Here is a 19284-nt window from a genome sequence, read left to right on the forward strand (position 1 = left end):
ATTCCAAGATAAAGCAGTACCTGGAAGAGTCAATGTCTGGAATGATAAGGAAGGGAAGATGGAAGGAAGAAAAGAAGTCCTTTTGTTTCCTATAAATAAGAGCTGTGAGTCCCAACAACCAAGAACAGAGATTAGAATACCAAAATAAAGGAATATAGGGGTTTATGAAGAATTTAATATTACCATATCTAAGTATTTCTGCATTTGGTATCTTTTAAAAAACAGCCCCTCTAGTCTATAAATTTTTACCATATTGATAATGTATTCTAGGTGCATAATATATTGAGATTTTGGGCTAAGAAATCCAGTGTTTGCTTTTAAGCTTGTATTTTGTCAAAGTGAATTTTTGTAAAAAAATTCTCCAAACTATTCAGCTAAGACTTTTTATAATGTATTCTCAAATTTAAGCTTTGCTGCACCAGAATACAACCAGAATACTAACACATTATTATACACAATGTAAGGATTATTGCAGTTTATTTAACACTAAAAGTAGTCATGCTTCATATACAATAAAATATATTACAATGATCATTTTTAATGCTTTATTCATTGATTAAAAGAATATACATTTAACATAAACCATACAACATCAGTCATCAGGTCAAACATTCAGCTGGTTTCCTTACAGTTTCTGTCAGGAGTTATTTTATCTGATCACATTTATAAGATAAAATCTCACCACATCTGGCATTTACACACACTGTGCCAGTGGATTCACACTACTGATGTACATATAAAATCCGCATGGTATGTGCTCACTGGAGACAAAACAGTGCACACCTGTCAAAAGGTCATTTTAATATAAGATGGTAAAACCATTTGTAAAACACATATAAACTTTTTTCCATAAATAGAATCATATCTGGACATCTGTTGCATAAATTGTGTTTCCAAAGCTTACAATAGAGCAGCCAGGTCTCAGCACTGCTGGGCACCCAGGTTGGCTACTTACTTTATTATTGCAGACTGTCCTTTAACATTAAATGCACAACATTCGTACCACTTAAAACTGGGGTCAGGTGGAAGTCTCACAGAGACCACGTCTGTACCGCGGTTGCCCTGAAACAGTTAATAGGCTTTTAAAGCCTCTCAGATATAACAAGGTTTTAAAACATACTTCATGGAATGTTCTTCATGTATCATAGCAGCTCATACCTGTGATAGAACAAGCTTTCAGTTTTTCCTTTCTTTCCTTTACATTCACTATTCACAGTGAAACAGGTGCATGTTTTTTTTTTTTTTTCTTTTTTTTTTGTTTTGTTTTTTCAGAGTTCTGAGGTTGCTGACTGAGCCACAGCACAGCTGTGTACCACAGGTCGAAATTCGACCTTAAATATTACAATCTAGCAGTATCTGGCTGGCCAGAGTGGGCCGGCCCCTGCCAGCATGTGGGCACTTCTTCATTAAGTCTATTCTTTGGCAGCTGACACGCGTGCTGACAGAGAAAAATCCAGTGACTTGTTGTTAGGGATTTCACGACTAATGTTTTTGCAAGCATGTGTATTTACAACTCTGTATTTTTATTTCCTTTAGGAGGTTTTACTCTGAAATACAGTTTCTTTCTTCCCCCACTATTTGAAATCTGGGCTAAATGAATGTGTAATGTAATTGATGAATAAAATTATGTCAGATATAGTTAAAAAAAATCCAACGATTTCAGTATTCATGTTTATGTAAATGCATTTTTTTTTTTTAAAAAAACGATTAAGCAATGTTCTAGTACTATACAAAATTCAAAATGGTAACTGGTGATACCGACTATTAGATATGTAATGAAAGTTAAAGTCTTGGCTTTTGTGTTACAGATAATTCATTTGGGATATTATTTATCTTCCATTTGAAATCAAAATTAATGAAATGCTATCAGAATGCATGGATGCAGTGCATTGCATATAAATCTACCAGGCTATGGATATATATCTATGTATGTATAAAAATATTTTGGCTCCTGAGCTCTGAACTCTGACACACAAAGAATAAAAACGTCGAAAAGGCAGAGTAACTCAGTGAAAAATAAAGTTAGCCAGCAACCTCAGACAATCTTCGGCTGTATATCCTTAAGGTTTGGTAACAAGTCCATTAACCGTGAAAGCCCTATACATTGTCACTTTGAACTTCTAAACCAATACCCGACTACGTTCTTTGATCAAGAAGTAGAATATACATATATAATTCTATAAAGCTAATACTGATTAAACACAGCACAAAAGGATTAATTCACACTACTGAAAAAAAAAAAAACATAATAGGACCCTACTTGCATATGTAACCACAGGAATTCTACATTTAAAAAAAAGCTAAATGTCTTCACTGAAGCTTTGCATCTCTCTGTAAAAATGACGATTTGGTTCAGTGAAGACACTGAGTGATTCGATGTCCATGACTGCGTGCCAAGGTTGACCCAGGCCCAGGGATACCTGCTCAATAAGGTTATGCACTGGATCTACATCCTGGTCGGCCAGTTCACCTTGGTCAAAATCAATGCTTTCTTCGGTGACTTCAAGCACTTTCAGATCAGAGCCCCGAAGACGAGCAATGGCAATGAGGTTATGTGCCCACACCGTGTAACCTGAAAAATAAACAAAAGACAACACTGTCATTTCCTTTTCTCTTTGATAAGTTTGTCTTTTCCTCATTCAAAGCTTCTAGGGAAGCTTCAAATTTGTATCTCACTTACCATTTTGGTCTTTTTCCTTTAGAAATACATTGAAATTGGAATAGGAAACATGGTTGTATAGCCCAGAAAAAAAAAAAGGCTACAAGTTGTGTTCAAGAGTACCAATCTATGATTAGATCCTTTATGATACTACTTCATTCAGTAAAATAGACATTTAAAGTATATACAAATAAATTTTACAGCTTTGGGTAACAATGTACCATAAGGATGAAATTTTTAGTTCATATATACACATATCTGTTAACCACATATGGTAAATGTATTTTTCATTTGTGAAAATACACATATCTGTTAACCACATGTGGTAAATGTATTTTTCATTTGCGAAAAATCATCTCTTATAATGCTTCACAAAGTTACGAAGTGACACTTTAAAGGTAAACTGTTAATTGTCAGTAGCAAATATGTAAATTATAAAACAATCATGGGAATGATATACACCAACTTCAGAATAATAACTACTACTGGGAAGGAATAAAGGGAGATGAATGTGGGGAGCTTTAGCTTAAAGAAGAAAAAGGCTTTAAAAAGACTGGCTTAAATTAACTTTTAAATAACCTGATATGTCTTTACCCCACTGTGTTTACCACTTTCAGTATTGATCTAGTCTTTTCTACCACCTCTGACGACTGGCATAAAGCAAGACTTGAAAAGCAAGACATACATTCCCAAATACAAAGGGACGCTAAAAAAAAATAATGAAACAGTGCTGGTAAGATAGCTAATAAGAGAGTTTAAGACATTCTTATATACTACTTTGTAATTATCTTACAAGTATCCAAAAAGGAAATAAATTTATTTGTCAGAATACCAACTCTCCATCCAAATGAGAACAGGTCACATTAAAATGAAAGAAGCATATCAATGGAACCATCGTTAAAAAAAATTACACACATTAATACTTTGATACCAAGAACCTAAAAGATGAGGTAGTGAGCATGAAAGAAATAATACGTTCTCTTCCCCCGTGCTATGTTTTAAGGGGTTGGGTGATTAGAGGAAATGTATCTACCACAGGTATGTGTGCTTTCTTAGACAGTTAAATTAATTTCACTGATTTTTTTTTTTTTTTGAAATACCGCCATTCAAATGATGGACAAAAAAGTAACAGGGAAGCTGGAGCAGAACACTTAGGGTTAAATATGATTTTCCTTTTGTAAGTGATATATCTTGCAAGCTTTAGAAAGCATAAAAATCTGCATATCAAGTTGATACAAGATTTCTTGATACTATAAAGGTCAGTGCTATCTCTTTACTGGCATAAAATGTTTTCGGTGTAATTCCAGTATTAGATTATAATGAACAAAATCACCTACCATGAATTGCCAGAAGAGAGAGCTTTGTGCACCTCCATGCTAATAAAACCAACGGATCTTCATTTCGGTTGTCACTAAGATCTGGAAAACCAGACGTGTCAATCACATCATTCATTAAAATAAAATGAGTGAGGAACTTGTCATATTGCCTGGATATAAGATCAACAATAGCCCCTGAAACACAAGTGATATAGCTATCAAAATGAATCCTCTCTAGTGGTATACTGGGTTTCAGAATCTTTAACATATCTTCACTCTTGATATCAAAAGCCATTATATAGACCCGAAGGTTGGTGCTCTTTCGTGACAGGGCTTTCCAATGCTCATCATTTGGCATGTTGTCCAGAGACTTGTGCATTATGGAAACACTGTGAACCAGAAGAGACAGTCGCTGCAAAGGCACATGGTTGCTATCAGTTAAGACTCTTGCCATCTCAGCTGTAAAGTCACAAAAATCCAAGGCAAGTGAGTGCAGATTCACGAATCGCTCCAGTTCAACTGCAGTAATAAGAGTGCTGTTACCAGGAATATTATTGTCAAGTAAACTCAGGTGCTCCATGGTGCTGGCAACAGCATTAGAGAGAGATGACAGTGATGTTGGCGTTACTATTTCCAGCATAAACCCACAGGACAGCCATTTCAGTTGCCTACTATTACTCAGGATTTCTTCAAACAGTTGCTGAATTCTATAAGGAAAACACATGCCACGGTGATCCCATTAACATTCAGTTCTAATCTTTTAACACTGACTTTTGAAAATAGGCAATGAAAAGCATGCAATTTTGAGATCTATTTTTCCTCATTAGGTAATTTCTATTCAACCCACAGTAAATACCATTAAAATTCACATTAAAATGTAATGAAAAGGTATATTAAACACACAGATCTATTAAACACACAGAAATATGCTCCTCATCCACGAAAAGCACCACTTATACCCGTTTAGTAGAAAAGTATGATGACATACAATTTATGTTATAGCAAAGGCAAGTAGGGAAATAATTTTAAATAGCAATAATTATTCACTAAGTTATTTGATTTGTCTTAAAGATTTACGAGATGGAATGGCAGATGCTGATCACTGTATTTCATCATTAAAACATTTCCAGGACCTATGTTCCTTTCAGGAAAAAAATCATTACTCTTCTGTTGGTATCTCATAATTTATTAGAAAAACACATTATTAATAAATAGTACAACCTCCTTTCTATTAACCATGTAACTTACTGTTTAATTTTTTTGCCATCAGGGTCCACCTTGCTGAGGTATGTATTTGACAAACTTCCTTGCTGTTGTAGAACACTTATGTCTCCAAAAAGACTAAACTTCTGAAGGTTCCTACAAGAAAAATCATTTGAAATGATTTTCTACATAATTTATACTTAAAAAAATGTAAATATAAAAAATAAGAATATGCAAAGGGGATATTCTAGCAAGGTTTCTACTTTATAACTCACTTAGAATCCAGTTAAGTACTTTCAGATATCTTTATACATACATTCAGATTTCTTTATACATACAAAGCAACATGATACAGGAGAAGTGACAAAAGCTTTAAAGAACAAGGACTACGGTATAAAGATTAGTTCAGGAACTGAATATTATAATGACCATGGAAAAGTCTCTTAATGTGCCTGAGACTCAATTCTTCATCAGTAGTAACAATACCTACCTTATAGGGTTTAGGGATAAATAACACAATGACATACGACAAACTATATAAGCTCTAAATTTTATAGAGATGATAATTACAATATAAACATTTCCTCAAACCAGTTAATTTAGTTAACATGTTAAATGCTCCAGGGTAAATCACTGCCCTGAAGATACCTACTCAGTAAGAAATATTCCTTAACTAAAATCTAAAGAGAACCTTCTCCAGTTTTATGATCAAACCATACAGCTTATGAACAGGGAAGTAGAAAACTCTGTAAGGCTAGGTGCGGTGGCTCACACCTGTAGTCCTGGCTGGCACTTTGGGAGACCAACGCCAGGGAATCGCTTGAGGCCAGGAGTTCAAGACCAGCCTGGCGAACATGGCGAGACCTTGTCTCTACTGAAAATACAAAAATTGGCTGGGCATGGTGGCATACGCCTGTAATCCCAGCTGAACCGGGAGGCAGAGGTTGCAGTGAGCCGAGATCGTGCCACTGCACTCCAGCCTGGGGGGACAGACTCTACCTAAAAAAGAAAATGATGTAAAAATCTTTTGGTTTTAGATAATTTTAGTTACAAAACATATAGTTTTCTAATAGTAAAATTGTAAATAAAATAGGAGAAAAACAAATAGATAAAGATAAAACTCCTGAGTCCAATAATAACCAACTAGAGATTCCATTTATAACATAAAATGGGATAATTTTAATTAAAAAAATATATCATCTACAACAGTGATACAAGATTTAAATAAATGAAAAATACTTTTTTTTTTTTTTTTTTTGGAGACAGTGTCTTGCTCTGTTGTTCAGGTTGGAGTGTAGTGGTATGATCATGGCTCACTGCAGCCTCAACCTCTTGGGCTTAAGTGATCCTTCCAGTTCAGCCTCCTGAGTAGCTGGGACCACAGGCATGTGCCACAATATGTGGATAATTTGTAATATTTTGTAGAGATAAGGTCTTGCTATGTTCCTCAGGCTGGTCTTGAACTTGTGGGCTCAAGTAATCCTCCCATAGTGGACTCTCAAAGGGCTGAGATTATAGGTATGAGATACCATGTCTGGCCTGAAAAATACCATTTCTTGACGGTATGTCACATTTTCTCAAGTAAATCACCTTAATTGCACTGAAAAGCCCAATGATTCTAAAATTTAGCTTGAGGAATTATCATTAATTCGTTTATTCATTTAACCAACAATTCCCTGAGGGCCTACGAAGTACCAGGAACTGTGCTATATATTAGAGACACAATAGTGATTCAGTGCTGTGAAGGACAAGTATCCATAAAAGTGGGTATTTGGCTTTGGAGAATATAAGGTTTTATATAAAGTAGAAAAAACATATCACACTCAATTCCTAATATAATACTCAGGCGAGTCATACAATCTCAGTTCTTTCCTCCTTTCAACTCAACTTTCATTTATTTGGTGGTATTAAAATACATATGGAAGAGACTTTTGCTTCTTTTACAAAGAATTAAACAAGGACAACTGCCTTCCCTCTGTAAACCACTATAAAACTAGACAAAACATAAAATAATTGTTTTCAGACACTGGACAATAAGCAATATAGGACTCTGATCCTGGAAGATGGGGAAAAAATGAAGTGTGTACTATAATTGCCTGAGATTATGGCCTGGAGAGAGTTTTCAGGTTATAACATAGCCTGGTAGTCTGAGTGGAGGAGACAGAGATTTTAGGGAGTTTGCAGTCTAGAATTTTAGGGCAGAGTACCAGAGACAAAGGAAATGTACAGAGAGAGCTTCACAGATTTGCAAAGACTTCATATTACCCAGGTTTTTGGCTGAGTAATGATTTGTACACATGTGGGGCAAAACTACAAGGCTGAAGAAGAGAGTACCGCTGGAAAGCAGTAGAGTCCACACAGTGGTAAGGAAACATGGCTCACAACTAGGAGAAAAATCCATCAACAGAAATATACTCAGAAATGGCAGATGAAGGATTTAGGGAATGAATTTAAATCAGCTATTAAAACTATACTCCATAAAACTATTTATCAATAAAAAGAACATGGATTAGAAAGGAAGAAGCAGAAGTGTCCTAATTTGCCAATTACATGATCATTTACACAAAAATTCTATGGAATCTAAAAAAAGCTACTATGAGTTTAGTAAGGTTAATGAGTTGAGTAAGGTCACATGATACAAGGTCAATATATAAAAATCAATTGTATTTCTACACGCTAGCAATGAACATTTGGAAATTAAAATTTAAAAAAGCACTATTTACAGTAGTATCAAAAATACAAAATATTTAGGAATCAACTGAACAGAAGTATCAATCCTATACACTGAAAACCACAAAACATTGTTGAAGCAAATCAAACAAGATCTAAGTAAATGGAATTCCACATCTGTTGGCTGGAAGTTTCAATACTGTAAACATGTCAATTCTCCCCAAATTGATCAACAGACTCAACACAATCCTAATAGGTACTATGCTTTACAACAGATCTCTAGAAATTTTTCATCTTGCAGAACAGAAATTTTATATTCATTAACAATTTTCCATTTTTCTCTCCTTACAGCCCTAGCAATCACCATTTTATTCTCTGCTTCTGGGAGTTTGACTATTTTAGATACCTCACGTAAGTGGAGTCATGCAGTATGTATCCTTCTGTGACTGACTTATTTCACGTAGCATAATGTCCTGTGGGTTCATCCAGGTTGTTGCATACAGTAGGATTTCTCTCTCTTTATTTTTAAGGCTTAATATTTTTCCATTGCATGTATATATCACATTTTCTTTATTCATCTTTTGATGGACATTTGGATTGTTTTCTTATATTGGCTAATGTGAATAATGGTGCACTGAACATGGGTGTGCAGATATCTTTGAGATCCTGATTACAACCTTTTTGTATTCATATCCAGAAATATTCCATTACTGGATCATACAGCAGTACTATTTTTAATGAATCTCCATATTGCTTTCCACAATGGCTGCACCATTTTACACTCCCATAAACAGTTGTATAAAAGCTCCAACTTTTCTACATCCTCACAAATGTCTATTTATTTAGAGACAGGGTCTCCGGTTGCCAAGGCTGGAGTGCAGGGCGCCATCTTGTCTAACTGCAGCCTCAACTTCCCAGGCTCAGGCGATTCTCTCACCTCAGCCTCCTGAGCAGCTGGGACTACAGGTGTGCGCCACCATGCCTAGCTAACTTTTTTTTGTATTTTTTAGTAGAGACAGGGTTTCACCATGTTGGCCAGGCTGGTCTTGAACTCCTAGACTCAATCAATCTGCCTGTTTCAGCCTCCCAAAGTGTTGGGATTACAGGCGTGAGCCACCAAGCCTGGTCTTAAATTTATTTTTGATAACAGATATGCTAAGATGTGAGTTGATATCTCACTGTGGTTTTGATCTGCATTTCCATGATTAATGATACTCAGCATCTTTCCATATACCTGGAGGCCATTTGTATGTTGTCTTTGGAGAAATATCTATTTGTTTTTTGCTTGTTTTAAGATTAGGTTAAATTTGTTTTTTTTGCTATTGAGTTATATGAGTTACTTATATGTTTTGGATATTAACCTCTTACCTTGATAGATGTTTTGCTAATATTTAACTTCTATTTCTCTTTGTTTTCTGGACATGGAGTCTCACTCTGTGGTCCAGGCTGGAGTGCAGTGTGCCATCTTGGCTCACTGTAACCTCTGGCTCCCAGATTGAAGCAATTCTCCTGCCTCAGCCTCTCAAGTAGCTGGGATCACAGGTATGCACCACCACACCTGTTTTTTTTTTCTTTTGTATATTTTTTTTTTAGTAGATACAGGTTTCACTATGTTGGCCAGTCTGGTCTTGAACTCCTGACCTCAGGTGATCTATGCCTCAACCTCCTTACTTTTATCTCACCTTTTTTTTTCTTTTAGACAGGGTCCTGCTGTTTCCCAGGATGGAATGCAGTGGCGTAATCATGGCTCACTGTAGCCTCGATCTCCTGGGCTCAATGGATCCTCCCACCTCGGCCTCCCAAGCAGCTGGGACTACACATGCATGTTACCACACCCAGCTACTTTTGTATTTTTTTGTAGAGATGGGGTTTTATCATGTTGTCCAGGCTGGTCTCGAGCTCCTGGGCTCAAGCAATCTGCCTGCCTCAGTCTCTTCAGCTTGCTTTTTAATTTTGTTGATTGTTTTCTTTTCTGTACAGAGCTTTTATTATGATACAGTCCCACTTGCCTATTTTTGGTTCTTTTGCCTTTGTTTTTGGTGTCAAACCACAAAGTCATTGCCAAGACCAATGCCAAGAAGCTTTCCCCCTTTGTTTTCTGTGAGAAGTTTTACAGTTTCAGAATTTATATTTAAGTCTTTGATCCATTTTGCTTTGATTTCTGGCCATGGTCTACGATAGGATCCAATTTCCTTCTTTTGCCTGTGGATTTCCAGTTTGTTGAAGAGCCTATCCTTTCCCCATTTTATGTTCTTGGTCCCCTTGTCAAAGATCAGTTAATCATAAATGAGTGGGTTTATTTACGGGGTCTCTCTTCTGCTCCATTGGTCTATACATCCATCTTTATGCTACCATGATACTGTTTTGATTACTGTAGCTTTGTAATGTATTTTGAAATTAGGAAGTATGATGCCTCCAGTTTTGTTCTTTTTCAAGACTGCTCTGGCTATTTGGGGTCTTATGTAATTCCATATTAATTTTAGGGTTGTTTTTCTATTTCTGTAAAAAATGTCACTGAGGTTTTAATAGAGATTGCATTGAATCTGTAGACTGCTTTGGGTAGTATGGAGATTTTAATATTATTTCTTCCAATCATGAACATGAGATATTTTTCCATTTATTTGTATCTGCTTTAATTTCTTTCATCAGTAAAACTGAAGACTTTCACCTCTTTGGCTAAGTTTATTCCTAAATATTTTATTCTTTTTGATGTTACTGTCAATGGGATTTTCTTAATTTCCTGTGGGATGTATAGAACTGCAACTGATTTCTGTATGTTGGTTTTACATCCACCAACCTTGCTGAATTTGTTTATTAATAGTTTTTTTTCGATGGTGTCTTTAGTGTTTTCTATATATAATGCCATGTCATCTGCAGACAATTTTAGTTTTTCTTTTCAGATTTGGATGCTTTTATTTTTCTTCCCTAATTGCTCTGGCTAGGACTTCCAATACTGTGTTGAATAGAAGTGGCAAGAGCAGGCATCCACATCTTGTTCTTGATCTTAGAGGAAAAGGTTCCAGTTTTTCACTGATGAGTATGATGTTAAGCTAAGGGCTTGTCATACATGGCCATATATGGACTTTATTATAATGTTGAAGTACATTCCTTCTATGGTTAATTTTTTGAGTGCTATATCATGAAAGAATGTTGAATTTCATCAAATGCTTTTTCTGCATCTATTGACATGGTCATGATTTTTATCCATTGTTACAATGTGGCATATTATATTTATTGATGTGCATATGGTGAACCATGCCTGCACTCCAGGGATAAATCCCATTTAGGATGTACGATCCTTTTAATGTGCTGTTGAATTTGGTTTGCTAGTATTTGTTGAGGATTTTGGTATCTATGTTCATCAGAGACATTGACCTATAGTTTTATTGTTAGTGTCCTTATCTGGCTTTGGTATCACAGCAGTGCTAGGCACATAAAATGAGTTTAGAAGCGTTCCCTCTTCCTCAACTTTTTGGAAGAGTTCAAGAAGGACTGACATTAATTCTTCTTCAAATATTTGGTAGAATTCACCTGTGAAGCCATCCAGTCCTGGGTTTTTCTTTTTTGGGGGGAGGTTTTTAAAAATTATGGATTCACTCTCATTTGTTATTCGTCTGATGATATTTTATATTTCCTTCATGATTCAGTTTTGGAAGGTTTATATTTCTAGGAATTTATTTATTCTTCTAGATTATCCAATTTATTGGAAATGAAGGCTCATAGGAGTCTCTTATAGTCTTACTGTATTTCTGTGGCATCAGTTGTAATGTCTCCTCTTTCACTTCTTTGAGACTTTTGTCTTACTCTAAAGGTTTGTCAATTTTGTTTATCTTTTCAAAAAGCAACACCCGGCTTTGTTAGTCTTTACTACTGCTTTTTGTAGTCTGTATTTACTTCTGCTCTAATATTTATTATTTCCTTTCTTCTGCTAACTTTGGGCTTCGAATGTTGTTTTTCTAATTCCTTAGGGTTTAAAGTTAAGTTGTATGAATTTTTTTTTTCTTTTTTTGTTTTCTTGAGATGGAGTCTTGCACTGTCACCTGGGCTGGAGTGCAGTGGTGTGATCTCGGCTCACTGCAACCTCCGCCTCCCAGGTTCAAGCAATTCTCCTGCCTCAGCCTCCCAAGTAGCTGGGGTTACAGGCAACCACCACCACACCCAGCTAATTTTTTGTAGTTTTAGTAGAGACAGGGTTTCACTATGTTGGCCAGGCTGGTCTCAAACTCCTGACCTTGTGATCCGTGTGCCTCTGCCTCCCAAAGTGCTGGGCTTACAGGCGTGAGCCACTGCACCTGGCCTTTTCTTCTTTCTTATCATTTTTTTGCTATAAATTTTCCTTTTAATATTACTTTTGCCACTTGCTATACGTTTTGGTAAGTTTTTATTTTTATTTGTATCAAAATATTATTTGACTTCCCCCCCCTTTTTTTTTTTGAGACAGTCTCGCACTGTCGCCCAGGCTGGAGTGCAGTGGCGGGATCGTGGCTCGCTGCAACCTCCGCCTCCCAGGTTCAAATCATTCTCCTGCCTCAGCCTCCTGAGTAGCTGGGACTACAGGTGTACGCCACCACGTACAGATAATTTTTGCATTTTTAGTAGAGACGGGGTTTCACAATGTTTGGCCAGGATGGTCTCGATCTCTTGACCTTCACCTTTCAAAGTGCTGAGATTACAGGCATGAGCCACTGGCATCCGGCCTTGACTTCCATTTTAATATTATATTAATTGATATTAATATATCAATTATTAATAGATCAATTATATATTAATTAGTATATTGATATTAACATATCAATTATGTATTAATTAGATATTAATATATCAATCTATATGACTTCCCTTTTAATATTTATTGACTCCATTTCCACATATTTGTAAATTTTCCTCCTTTTACTGATTTCTAGTTTTATTGTGGTCAGAAAAGATATCTGACATGATTTCAATCTTAAATTTATTAAGACTTGTTTTGTAGCCTAACATGTGATTTATCCTGGAGAATGTTCCATGTGTGCTTGAGAAGAACGTGTATTCTGCTGTTGTTGGATGGAATGTTCTGTATGTATCTGTTAGGTCCATTTGGCCCATAGTTTGGTTAAAATCCAGTGTTTCCTCACTGATTTTCTGTCTAAATGATTTATCCATTGTTGAGAGTGGTGTCTTGATGTCTTCTTTTATTATTATATTGTTGTTTGTTTTTCCCTTCAGGTATGTTAATATTTGCTTTATGTATTTAGGTGCCCTGATACTGGATGCATATATATTTATAATTGTTATGTCTTCCTGACTGACCCTATCATTCTATAATGACCTTGTCTCTTGTGTCAGTATTTGACTTAAAGTCTATTTTCTAAGATATAAGTATATAACTTATATACCCAGCACATGGTGGGTTCCTGTTTTTTAATTCATTCAGCCACTCAATGACTTTTGATGATGGAATTTAATCCATTTATATTTAAAGTAATAATAGGTAAAGACTTACTATTGTCAATTTGTTTGTAGTTCTTTCATTCCTTTCTTCTCTTGCTATCTTCCTTTGTGATTTGATGATTTTTTTGTAGTGCTATGTATTTATCTTTTGTGTATCTACTACAGGCATAACTTGGAGATATTGCAGGTTCACTTCCAGACCACTGCAATAAAGTGAATATTGAAATAAAGAAAGTCAAATAATTTTTTGTTTTTCAAGTTAAAAAGCAATATACATACCTTAACTAAAAAATACTTTAATGCTAAAAGATGCTAACAATCACCTGAGTCTTCAGCTAGTTGTAATCTTTGGCTGGTAGAATGTCTTGCCCCAATATCGGATGGCTACTCACTGATCAGGGTGATAGTTGAAGGTTGGAGTGACTGGCAATTTCTTAAAATAAGACAATGAAGTTTGTTGCATCTGCTGACTCTTCTTTTCATGAAAGATCCTCTGTAGCATGCTATGCTGCTTAATAGCTTTTTATCCACAGTAGAGATTGTTTTTACAATTGGACTCTATCCTCTTAAACTTTGCTGCTTCTGTATCAGCTCAGTTTATGGAATATTCTTAAAGCCTTTGTTGTTATAATTTCAACAACATTCACAGCATCTTCATTAGAAGTAGATTCTAATCTCAAAAACCACTTTTTGTTCATACACAAAAAGCAACTTCTCATGCATTCCAGTTTTATGATGAGATTGCAGCAATTTAGTCAAACCTTCAGGCTCCACTTCCAATTCTAGTTCTCTTGCAGTTTTTACCACATCTACAGTGACTTCCTCCACTGAAGTCTTGAACCCCTCAAATGATCCATGAGTGCTGGAATTCAACCTCTTACAAAGTCCTGTTACTGTTCATATTTTGATCTCCTCCCATGAATCATGAATGTTCTGAATGGCATCTAGAATGGGTGAATCCTCAGTTTACTTTTCCCAAATCTACCAGAGAAATCACTATCTATGGCAGCTATAATCTTATAAAATGTATTCCTTAAATAATAAGACTTGAAAGTCAAAATTACTCTTGGATCCACGGACTGAAGAACAGATGTTGTGTTCGCAAGCATGAAAACAACATGAATCTCCTGGTTCATCTGCATCAGAGCTCTTGAGTGACCATGTACACTGTCAATGAGATGTAATTTCAAAAGGAACCTTTTTGTAAGCAGTACCTCTCCACAATGGGCTTAAAATAGTCAGTAAATTATGCTGTATACAGATGTGCTATCATCCATGCTTTGTTGTTCCACTTATGGAGCACAGGCAGAGTAGATTTAGCATAATTCTTAAGGGCCCTAGGATTTTTAGAATAGCAAATGAGCATTGGCCTCAACTTAAAGTGACCAGATGCATTAACCTCTAACGAGAGTCAGCCTGTCTTTTGACGCTTTAAAGTCAGGTATTGGCTTGTCTCTAGCTATCAAAGTCCTAGATGGTATCTTCTTGCAATAGAAGGCTGTTTTATCTACACTGAAAAATCTGTTGTTTACTGTAACCACATTCATCAATGACCTTAGTTAGATCTTCTGCAGCTTCCATGACAGCACCTGCTGACTCAGCTTACATTTTTGTGGAGATAACTTTTTTCTTTAAACCTCATGAACCAACCTCTACTAGTTTCAAGCTTTTTCTCCTGCAGCTTCCTTACCTCTCTCAGCCTTCATAGACTTGAACAGCATTAGAGGCTTGCTCTGGATTAGACTTTGGATTAAGGGAATGTTGTGGCTAGTTTCATCTTCTATCCAGACCACCAACACTTTATTAGCAATAAGGCCATTTTCCTTTCTTATCACTCATGTGATAGATGGAGTAGCACTTAGACTATCTTTCAAAAACTTTTTCTTTGCATTCACAACTTGCCTGTTTGGTACAAGAGGCCTAGTTTTTGGCCTATCTGGGCTCTTGAAATGCCTTCCTTATGAAGCTTAATCATTTCTAGCTTTTGACTTGGAGTGAGAGATGTGGGACTCTTCCTTTCACTTAGCAATTAGAGGTCATTGTAGAGTTACTAATAGGCCTAATTTTTTCTTTCTTTTCTGAGACAGGGTCTTGCTCTGTTGCCCAGGCTGCAGTGCAGTGGTGTAATCACAGCTCACTGCAGCCCTGATTTCCCAGGTTCAAGTGATCTTCCCACCTCAGCCTCCCAAGTAGATGGGAACACAGGTGCACACCACTATGCCCAGCTAATTTTAAAATATTATGTAGGAATGGGGGTCTATGTTCCCCAGGCTGGTCTTGAACTCCTGTGTTCAAGTGATCTTCCTGCTGCTGAGATTACAGGTGTGGGCAACTGTGAATGGCCAACTGGCCTAATTTCAATATTATTGTCTTACGGATTTGGGCGGCTCAATGTGAGGGCAAGAAATGGGGTCAGTAGTCAGAACACACACAAAATTTATAATTAAATTAGATATTTTCTATAGGTGTGGTTCGTGGGGTGCCAAAATGATTACAATAGTAACATCAAAGATTACTGACAACAGATCACATCAGATATAACAAGAGTGGGCTCAGTGTGGTGGCTTACACCTGTAATCCAAGCACTCTGGGAAGCCAAGGTGAGGATCTCTTTAGCCCAGGAGTTGAGGTTGCCATTAGCCATGATCATGCCACTGCACTCCAGCCTGGGTGTCAGAGCAAGTCACTGTTTCTAAAAAATGACGACGATGACGACGACGACAACAACAACAACAACAACAAAGGTATAATAAGAAACACAATGTGAGCACATGATACTGGACAAATGGTGCCAATATAGTTGCTTGATGCAGGGTTGCCACAACCTTAATTTGTAAAAAACAAAAAACACAATACCTGTGAAGTGCAATAAAGTGAAGCATAATAAAACAAGGTATGCCTGTACATGTTTTTGCTTTATGATTACCATGCAGCTTACATAAACGATCTTATATATATAATAGTGCATTTTAAGATAATATAATTGTATGCAAAAACTGTACATATTTACTCCTGCATACTTTGCTATTGATGTTCTAATTTACATATTTTAATATTACATATCCACCAATTAATTATTGGAGTTATTCTTCATACTGTTGGCTTTTTCTTTTTTTGAGACAGAGTCTTGCTCTGTTGCCCAGGCTGGAGTGCAGTGGCATGATCTCGGCTCACTGCAACCTCTGCCTCCCAGGTTTAAGTGATTCTCCTGCCTCAGTCTCCCAAGTAGCTGGGTTTACAGGTACCCGCTACCATGCCCGACTAGTTTTTGTATTTTTAGTAGAGACAAGGTTTCACTATGTTGGCCAGGCTGGTCTTGAACTCCTGACCTTAGGTGATTCGCCTGCTTTGGCCACCCAAAGTGCTGGGATTACAGGTGTGAGCCATGGTGTCCGGCCTAATCCTGTTGGATTTTAACATTTATACCAGAGTTACAGTGATTTATTAATCAGTAGTACAACATTAGAGTATTTTCTATTTGTTTATATATTCACTAGTGAGTTTTTTACTGTCATGTGCTTTGTGTTATTTATTGTTCCTTTGTTTCATATTGAAGAACTCCCATTGGTATTTCTTGTAAGGCAGTTCTAGTAATGATAAACTCCTTTAGCTTTTGTTTATCTGGTAAAATCTTTCTCTCCATTTTTGGGGGATAGCTTTGCTAGGCATACTATTTTTGGTTGACAGTTTTTTTTTTTCTTTTCTTTCAGCACTTATCTCACTTACTTTTTGTCTTTGATTTTTGACAATTTGATTATAATATGTGTTGGTTTCATCCTGTTTGGTATTCTTTGACCTTCACATTTCCCTCACCAGATTTGGGAAATTTTCACTCATTGTTTCTTGAAACAGCTGTCTGCTCCTTTTCTACTTCTGCGACATCCATTGCTTATCTTTGCTTGATTGAGTTCCATAGCTTCACTCCTTTTCATTCTTTTTATTTTGCTCCGCTAACTTGATAATTTCAAATGACCTGTTTTCAAGTTCACTGATTCTTTCTTCTGCTTGATCAAGTCAGCTGCTTGTTGAACTCCTGTAGTGAATTTTTCAGTTCAGTTACTGTATTCTTTCTTTTTTTTGTTTCTTTTTAATTGTTTCTTTGTTAACATCCTTACTTTGCTCATGTATTCTTTTCCTGATTTCATTTAGTTTCCTACCAGTGTTTTCATGTAACTCAGTGAGCTTCTATTAACAGGATTAATGTAAATTCTTTGTAGGTAATTAATACATCCACTTTTTTTTAATTGGTTACTAAAGAATTATTTTCTTCCTTAGATTGTGTCATGTTTTCTTGATTTTCCATGTTTATTGTATGGCTGCATTGTTGTCTGTGACTTTGAAGAAACAGTACTTTTTCCAGTCTCACAGAGTACTGTTTGCTGTAGGGGGCACCCACCCATTTCCCTTTATTCCTAGCTGTCACAGGCATCCAGGCTCTGCCAGTCCTTTAGTACGTGGCATGAACTGAGATGGAAATCAGCCCTTTGCGTACCATACTGAAAGGCTAGAGACAAGGCTCCCTTCATTTCCCTCCTAAAGGGAAAGACTCTGTTCTGAGCCTTTTCCCAAACTTGCAGAACAGTGCCAGCTGTAGGAGGCCATTCACCCTTCTTTCATTCTCAGTTGTTCCAGGCATCTGGGCGCTATCAGTTTTTCAGCACTGGATATGAGGTGAGACAGAAATTGGCAAGAATGCACTAAGATGCCAGGAGGCCAGATGGCCAAGTGCACGCTCCATTCTTTCCTTTCCCAATGTGGGAGAAGTCATGGGTGATCCTCTTGGCTCTGAACTAAGCTAGTCTGGGGGAGAAGCTGATGTGGGCAAAGTGAATTTGCTCTCATTACCTATCATGGTGTGGATTTTCTCAGTTATGTATGTGGCTGGGGTGCTACAACTTATTAAATGGATTCTGCATTTCTTATAAAGATATTTTAGTAGGAGTGTTGTCATTTATTTTTTTGAAACGGAGTCTTGCTCTGTTGCCCAGGCTGGAGTACAATGGCACGACCCTGGCTCACTGTAACCTCCACATCCCGGGTTCAAGCAATTCTGCCTCAGCCTCCCAAGTAGCTGGGACTACAGGCATGCACCACTATGCCCGGCTAATTTTTGTACTTTTAGTAGAAATGGGGTTTCACCAAGTTGGCCAGGCTGGTCTTGAACTCCTGACCTCGTGATCCACCTGCCTTGGCCTCCCAAAGTGCTGGGATTACAGGTGTGAGCCACCATGCCTGGCCCAAGTATTGTTATCTTGATGTTTCTATGGGAGAGCAAAGGCTAGGACTTCCTACCCTCTGTCATCTTGCCCTCATGACAGGATTTTTAATTATGTGAAAAAATGCATGATCTAATCAATGAAAAAAGGAATAAAACCATACACAGACTGTTATTCCAATTTTGCAGAAGGATGCATCACATTTTACCAGTGATCATATCTGGTGGACTTTTTTTTTCTTTGTAATTTTCAAGCTCTCTATTATTATAAGCACACATTACTTAAGAATTCAGAAAAAAATGTTAAATTTGATTTACAGAGCCTCTAAGTTCATAAGAACTTAATTTACTTTAAAATCATTAAAAAAATTAACAAACTGCATTACAGTAAAACTTAACAAGTTAATGTAAAGATTCTCTCTGGAATAGTTCCAGCAATACAATAATTCAAAAATGTTCTAGCAGTGTTAGAAATATGCCATTCAGGCCGGGCGCGGTGGCTCAAGCCTGTAATCCCAGCACTTTGGGAGGCCGAGACGGGCGGATCACGAGGTCAGGAGATAGAGACCATCCTGGCTGACACGGTGAAACCCCGTCTCTACTACAAAATACAAAAAACTAGCCGGGCGAGGTGGCGGGCGCCTGTAGTCCCAGCTACTCGGGAGGCTGAGGCAGGAGAATGGCGTAAACCTGGGAGGCGGAGCTTGCAGTGAGCTGAGATCCGGCCACTGCACTCCAGCCTGGGCGACAGAGCGAGACTCTGTCTCAAAAAAAAAAAAAAAAAAAAAAAA

At 36.9% G+C, this 19284-nt stretch overlaps 1 protein-coding gene across 1 annotated transcript in view; it reads right to left on the reverse strand.

Moving 5' to 3' along the window:
- Nucleotides 1–460: 460 nt before the first annotated feature.
- The window catches only part of FBXO33 (F-box protein 33), a 32523-nt gene continuing 13699 nt past the window's right edge, over nt 461–19284 (reverse strand). Inside the window, exons 2-4 of the mRNA XM_025393006.1 lie at nt 5224–5334; nt 3997–4682; nt 461–2572 (exon numbers count right to left, since the gene is read on the reverse strand). Of these exons, the coding sequence (XP_025248791.1) occupies nt 2301–2572; nt 3997–4682; nt 5224–5334 (1069 nt within the window). The 3' untranslated portion in view covers nt 461–2300. The remainder of the gene's footprint in view (nt 2573–3996; nt 4683–5223; nt 5335–19284) is intronic.

This window comes from Theropithecus gelada, chromosome 7b (assembly GCF_003255815.1).
Source record: "Theropithecus gelada isolate Dixy chromosome 7b, Tgel_1.0, whole genome shotgun sequence".
Classification (NCBI taxonomy): domain Eukaryota; kingdom Metazoa; phylum Chordata; class Mammalia; order Primates; family Cercopithecidae; genus Theropithecus; species Theropithecus gelada.